At 46.7% G+C, this 6,477-nt stretch overlaps 1 protein-coding gene across 2 annotated transcripts in view; it reads left to right on the forward strand.

Moving 5' to 3' along the window:
• PTPRE (protein tyrosine phosphatase, receptor type, E) overlaps window positions 1–5,159 on the forward strand; it is a 52,068-nt gene extending 46,909 nt beyond the window's left edge. For both annotated transcript variants that reach the window (XM_006867438.1, XM_006867439.1), the window contains 2 exons: window positions 2,491–2,626; window positions 5,085–5,159. In XM_006867438.1, the coding sequence (XP_006867500.1) occupies window positions 2,491–2,626; window positions 5,085–5,159 (211 nt within the window). The remainder of the gene's footprint in view (window positions 1–2,490; window positions 2,627–5,084) is intronic.
• The last annotated feature ends 1,318 nt before the right edge of the window (window positions 5,160–6,477 follow it).

Raw genomic sequence — 6,477 nt, forward strand, 5'->3', positions numbered from 1 at the left:
CCTACACTGCAGGTGAGCCCCGCCCCATCACCGTGCACTGCAGGTGAGTCCCACCCCCACCACCTACACTGCAGGTGAGCCCCGCCCCATCACTATGCACTGCAGATGAGTCCCACCCCAACCACCTACACTGCAGGTGAGGCACCAGCGCATTCTGCACACAGACACAGGCAGCCCCTGATCTCCCCTTCCCTCCCCTCTCCTCTTCACCCCTCTCCTTCCTTGTCTCCCCTCCCCAGCCCTCCCACAGGCTCTCTCTGCAGGTCCAGCTTGGCATTCACTGCCCACTGAATGGCAGCCACAGGCAAAGGCATGGCTGTTTGATTCTTGAGTGGTGCTAATTTGCTCCTGGACATTACTGTGACAGCCAGTGACTTCCACTGGTGTCCCTCCACTCCATCCCTGTGGCCAGAAAGGCAGCTTGGGGACAGGGGTCGGGCACTTTCCTTGTTTGGGGCACACTGGGTTAAGCGCTTGGCTGCTAACTATAATATCGGCTGTTCAAACCCACAGACATTCACAGGAGAAAGCTGAGGCAGTCTTCTGTAAAAGAGACCGCCCTGGAAGCCCTAAGGAGTAGTTCTACTCTGGCCTGTAGGGTGACAGGAATGGACTCAAAGGCAGCCGGGTTTGGGTGTGGGGCAGGCTACCAGCCTGGCCAGTAGGTGGCGCACAAGGCCGGGTCCTCCGATTCCTGCTTGGTGGCCTTTTGACCTCCTTTGTAGTTACTATGTGTCATGGAGTCGGTTCCGACTCATAGTGACCCTGTACAGGGTTTCCGAGGTTGTAAATCTTTACGGGAGCAGAAAGCCTCATCTTTCTCCAGCGGAACAGCTGGTAGTTTCGAACTGCTGACCTTGCGGTTGGCAGCCCAATTCGTACGTCACCACTACACTACCAGAGCTCCTTTAGTACACACCCTTTCTGTCCTGCTCTTGTATCTGCAAACCCCCAACCAAGAGCTTAGCCTGCACAGGGCACCCCGTCTGTGGTCAGGTTAATACAGCAGGAACAGAGACTTAGGGGCAGATTACAGGGAGGCCATGGACCCAGAAGACACCTGCAGGGGAACAGCTGACTGAGCCTCCCTGGAAGGTCAGGCTCTGGTCTTGCTGGGCTTCTCCAGCTTCTAGAAAAATGATGGTCTCAAGTGGCAGGGACTCAGTTAATGGCCGTACACACCATCTGCCCACTGTCCCTGCAGTGACACCCTGTCTTCTTGTTGTGAAGTGCTGTCCAGTCAGTTCCAACTCATAGCGACCCTGTACAGGGTTTCCAAGGAAACCTTGAGGTTCAAGCCAAACTTTCAGTCTAGTGCTTATTCTACAGTACCACCCCAGGACTCCCCCTCTGTCTTAACATCCCCTAACTCCTGCCTCTTGGCAGCACCACCTCGGCAAGGAGAAGTGGTCCTTCCCTAAAGCAAAGCATCGTGGTGACACAAGGGTTAAGCACTCAGCTGCTAACAGAAAGGTCATCAGCTGACCCACCTAGCAGCGACCGAAGAGAAAGTTCTAGAGACCTGATTACAGGCTAGGAAACCTTTGGGGGAAGTTCTCTTCTATAGCATGGACTCATTATGAGTTGGAGTTGACGTGACCTAAACAAAAAACCAAGTCTACACCACTGAGTTGACTCGAACTCATGTTGCTGGGATAGCTCCTTAGGGCTCCCAGGGCTGTAAATCTTCATCAAAACAGACGGCCTCCTCATTCTCCCATGGAGCGTCGGGTGGGTGTGAACCGCCGACCTTGCAGTTAACAGCACAAGGCTTAAATCACTGCATCACCAGAGCTCTTTTGACAGCACACAACAACAAGATTTGTACCAGGAGGGCTTGCATTTCTAACAAGTTCCTAGGTGATGCAGATGTGGTTAGTCCTAGGGCCCCACTTTGAGACCTCTGGTGAACACACAGTAGTTAAAACACTTGTATTTTAATTGGTCCAGATCTGATTCATGTTGTATTCATCTACTGTTAATTAGAATTATTGTTGTGAAGTGCTGTCAAGTCGGTTCCGATTCACAGCGACCCTGGATGGGTTTCTAAGGAGCTCTGGTAGCGTAGTGGTTACGAGTCAGTCTGCTAATGTCATGGTCAGCAGTTCGAAATTACCAGTCAACTCCATGGGAGAAAGATGAGGCTTTCTGCTCCCATAAAGATTTACAGTCTCAGAAACTCTATGCAGGGTCACTATGAGTCAGAACCGACTCCACAACACACCACCACCAACTATAGGGTTTCCAAGGAGCAGTTGGTGGGTTTGAACTGCCCAACTTGTGGTTCGAAGTCCAGTGCTTATCCTACAGTGCTAGAATGGTACGTTTGCTTAATTTTATTCAAGGGAAATCAACATATAAATGGGCATGAAGATCCTCTGTTTTTGATGACTGTTGCATCTCTCTGTGCTGGTATGTTGTGAACGACCAGCTACTTCCTATCCCCGTCTTCAAGGTGGGTTACCTGCCTGACATGCTCTCCCCCCACAGTGCTGGAGCTGGACGAACGGGTACATTCATCGCCCTCAGCAACATTCTGGAACGAGTGAAAGCAGAGGGACTTTTAGATGTGTTTCAAGCTGTGAAGAGTTTACGACTTCAGAGACCACATATGGTGCAAACCCTGGTAAGACGCTGAATGATGGAGAGTTTCCAGAAGAGCTGAGAATTGTGTTATGTTGTATTTGATGTATGTTTCATTAAAGGAACCCAAGTGTATGACGCAAGGGGAGGTAAAATTCCCAGGGACGAGAGCTAATGGGAACTTTGTACATGAAACTGTACAGACCCCTTCTTCCGCGGGGTGCTGACTCAGGTCTGTTCTCTGGGCTTACCTTTGGCTTTCAAGACTAAGACCTGGGATGGGGTACTGCTGACAGCAACTTCTGAGCCAGAGTAAGCTTTCTTAGGGGTTCCCAGAGTTTGACTTGTTCAACTCAGAGTTACCACAAACCTCCAATCCTTCAATTTGTTAAAAAAAAAAAAAATTATACATATATAGATATTGGAGTCCTGGTGTGGTGCTGTGGGTTAATGTGTCAGACTGCAAAGTCATTTGAACTGCAAGGTCGGTGGTTCAAGTTCACCAGCTGCTCCTTGGAAACCCTATACAGGGTCGCTGTGGGTCAGAATCAACTCGACAGCACTTAACAACAATAATATATATGTTTTTATTGAGTTTCTGAGGCCATAAATCTTTATGGGAGCAGAAAGCATTATCTTTCTCCCGTGGAACAGCTGGTAGTTTCGAACTGCTGATCCTGAGGTTAGCAGCCCGATTCATAACCACTTCCAAAAAAAATATGGCCCCAAATCCTCCTTCCACAACCCTCTCTACTCAGCTGGGTTCAAGAATCCATTACAATGACCACACAGAATTCAGAGACCACACTCTCAGTTTATTAGGGAAGCTAACAGATTAGAATAGTTGTTGTTAGCTGTCATAGAATCAGTACAGACTCATAGCGACTTTTTATGCACAGCAGAACGAAACACTGCTCAATCCTGGGCCAACCCCACTATTGTTGCCACACTTGAGCCCACTGATGCTGCCACTTTGCAATCCATCTCGCAGGGGGTCTTCCTCTTTTTCTCTGATCCTCCACCTTACCAAACATGATATCCTTCTCCAGCGACTGGTTCCTCCTGACAATATGAAGTATGAGAGAGGAAGTTTGGCCATCCTGGCCTCCAGGGGGCGCTCTAAATTAGGTATCTGAAGACGCCCAGGGCACTGTTGTTTCAGCTGCTCCACCGGAAGCCTCAGCCTGAAGGCACCCGGCTCTAGCTCTGTGGGTCAGCAAACCTTAAGGGCCCAGAGGCAGCCCACTCGACAAGCAAAGTCACTCAGCTGTACTTGCTCCGGGAACCGGGAAGTGTGGTGTTCTGGTTCCTGCTGCTGTTGCTCGTCTCCCTCTCCTCCCGGGCCATGTTCCCTGGTGGAGGACGTTCAATGCGCAGGGATCTCAGGGGTCCAAAGGACACACTCCCCTCCTGGCTAATTTTTGATAGTAGTGAGATCTCCCCTCCTGGCTTCTGAGACGGTTCGTTTTAAATCCATATACTAGATTTACCACTTTTTACAGTGAGAGTGAACTCTACTAACATCCACAGCTGAATCATGGCATCTCTTTATTACCTTCTCCCACCTTCTCTTACCCAGCCCCCGCAGGGCAGAAACACTGAGAGTCACAGACTCTAGCTAGATCATTCACTACACCACACCTGTCTTATGAGAGAAGGTTGAACCCAATGTGTTGGAGAAGAAGACGCGGGTTGCTGGGACTCTTGTACTTCCCAAGCTCTGGACTACAGGTCCCACACGTTCCTGTTCCACTGGGCCAAGTCAGTTACCAGAGTAATTAACTGGTAATTAACCTGACCCTCTGACAGATGGGTTAGCCGCCTTCTGTTGTACTTTAAGCCTTTGGAGGCCCTCCCCATGCTCCAACTTTACACCATGTGGCTTTCCAAACACTCACAGCACGCTCACTTTCTGAACCTCTTTCTTTCCAGTTGTGCCCACCACAAGGGCTTAGAGGCATCGCCCCCTGGTCCCCACAAACCCACCTCTAGTCTAGCCTGCCTTATAGGATGACTGGGAGGGTCACAGGTAAAGAACACGTGAAGACCTTTTCATAACTGAACACATCTGAGAAAAATGTAGAGAAAACAATACCCCTTTGAAGAATAAATTTAGGTTTCAAAATAATCCTGGTTTTTTCATTTCATTTAACTTTTAGAATCTTTACTGCATTAGGAAGTCTATCTGACACTTTGTGCACTGATCTTTTTGGTTTTTCCAGTTCAAAACTAGTTGTTTTCCAGTTTAAATAAGAACGCTCCAGACATTTTTACCCAGCCTGTTCTAAAATGACCTAAGTTGGAAGGAAAGATCGACATTTGCTGCATTGAAAGACAGCTTACCCATTCATGTGCCTGATAACTGAATTCTGTAGCAGAAACTAAGTGTCTAAGGCCATATGGCATTTTAATAATTAACTTTTTTGTTTGATTTGCTCAAGTTTCTGTCAAGAGATTTTTTACAGTCATTTTAATGTATTCATTTTCTGTTTGTTTTTCAGGAACAGTATGAATTCTGCTACAAAGTGGTACAAGATTTTATTGATATATTTTCTGATTATGCTAATTTCAAATGAAGATTCTGCCTTAAAATATTTTTTAATTTAATGGTCAGTATATTTGTAAAGATCATGTTAATTTATTTCATAGTTGATATTAATATTCTTCCTAATTTCTTTGTACATATTTTGTTAGGCTTTACAAACCACTTGCTATAAATCCATCAAGCCGTAAATACCCTTTGTAAAAACTGGAATAACGTATGAAGGTCAAATACTGTCCCACTCACATCTTTCTCTGCTACCATGCATAAATATTCCCATTTTTCCATGCGATTCATATCATTGAAATCCACACGATGGGCACTTAGAAACATTGGCCATGTTGATATGCCAAGTGTGCTTACACAAGATGCTCTCAGCCTAAGCTTCGTTACTGAGAATGCAGCCTAAGATTCAGAAATCCAGCATCCTAACACTGATTGTGCAAGCTTGAGCAGCAGCATGTGCTTGCTTATTTTTTTTTAAGGCAAGCTATTCGCTGTTGGTGACGATCCAACATAAACAGGGAAATTTCTAAGATCCCTAGGCTTAGCCACTGTGGTTTCTTTTCACATTTTAAAGTCAAAGAGGGTGAACAGCCTTGTGTAGAACTGTACGGTTTGTTAAGTGTCATCGAGTCGGTTCAGACCCATAGCGACCCTGTATAGGGTTTCCAAGGAGCGGCTAGTGAGCTTAAACCTTGCAGTCCAGCGCATTAACCCACAGTGCCACACCAGGATTCTGATAACCGTACAGTTGGAGAATCCAAAATCTGCTTACTCAAAGTCGTGTCTGTCCAGCCTTGGCTGGCAAGGAGACTCCTAGGGGCTGGCTGGTCCTGCCTGCCCACCCATGTCCTTGTCGCCCTCTACAGCTCTGCTTGCTGTCTATCCCTCTTTCTGTTGAAATGACCCTCTGTGGTTCACACAAACTACATTTCTATGCCTCCCTCTTCGGTGGCAGCCACCTGGAATATCATGGACTCTACCAAGAGGTTCATCCCACATGTTCTGGGGAAGCTGGACCTTGGGGCAGAGACCATCATGTGACCACTAGCAATTACTTTACATTTTCTGGGAAGCATTTTGCTGTTTAAAATTCTCTTGTAAAAAGCTGAGATTGTTTGTAAAGGAGAAAAAAGTCTTGAAATCTATTTAGATTTCTACAGTTTTTAAAATCCCAGCCGGCAATATTTAATAAAAGAAATAAGAGAGAGCCACACAAACTAACATCTTTGGATCAAGAAATCCCTTTAAGGTGAACTTTCTCAAGAGAGAAATGCTTCATCTAAAAGCTCACTAATTTTTTTATGGAAATAGTACTGCGACCTTTGGCACTGGAAAGCTGGAACCCT

The sequence above is a fragment of the Chrysochloris asiatica genome, unplaced genomic scaffold (assembly GCF_000296735.1).
Source record: "Chrysochloris asiatica unplaced genomic scaffold, ChrAsi1.0 scaffold00105, whole genome shotgun sequence".
NCBI lineage: Eukaryota > Metazoa > Chordata > Mammalia > Afrosoricida > Chrysochloridae > Chrysochloris > Chrysochloris asiatica.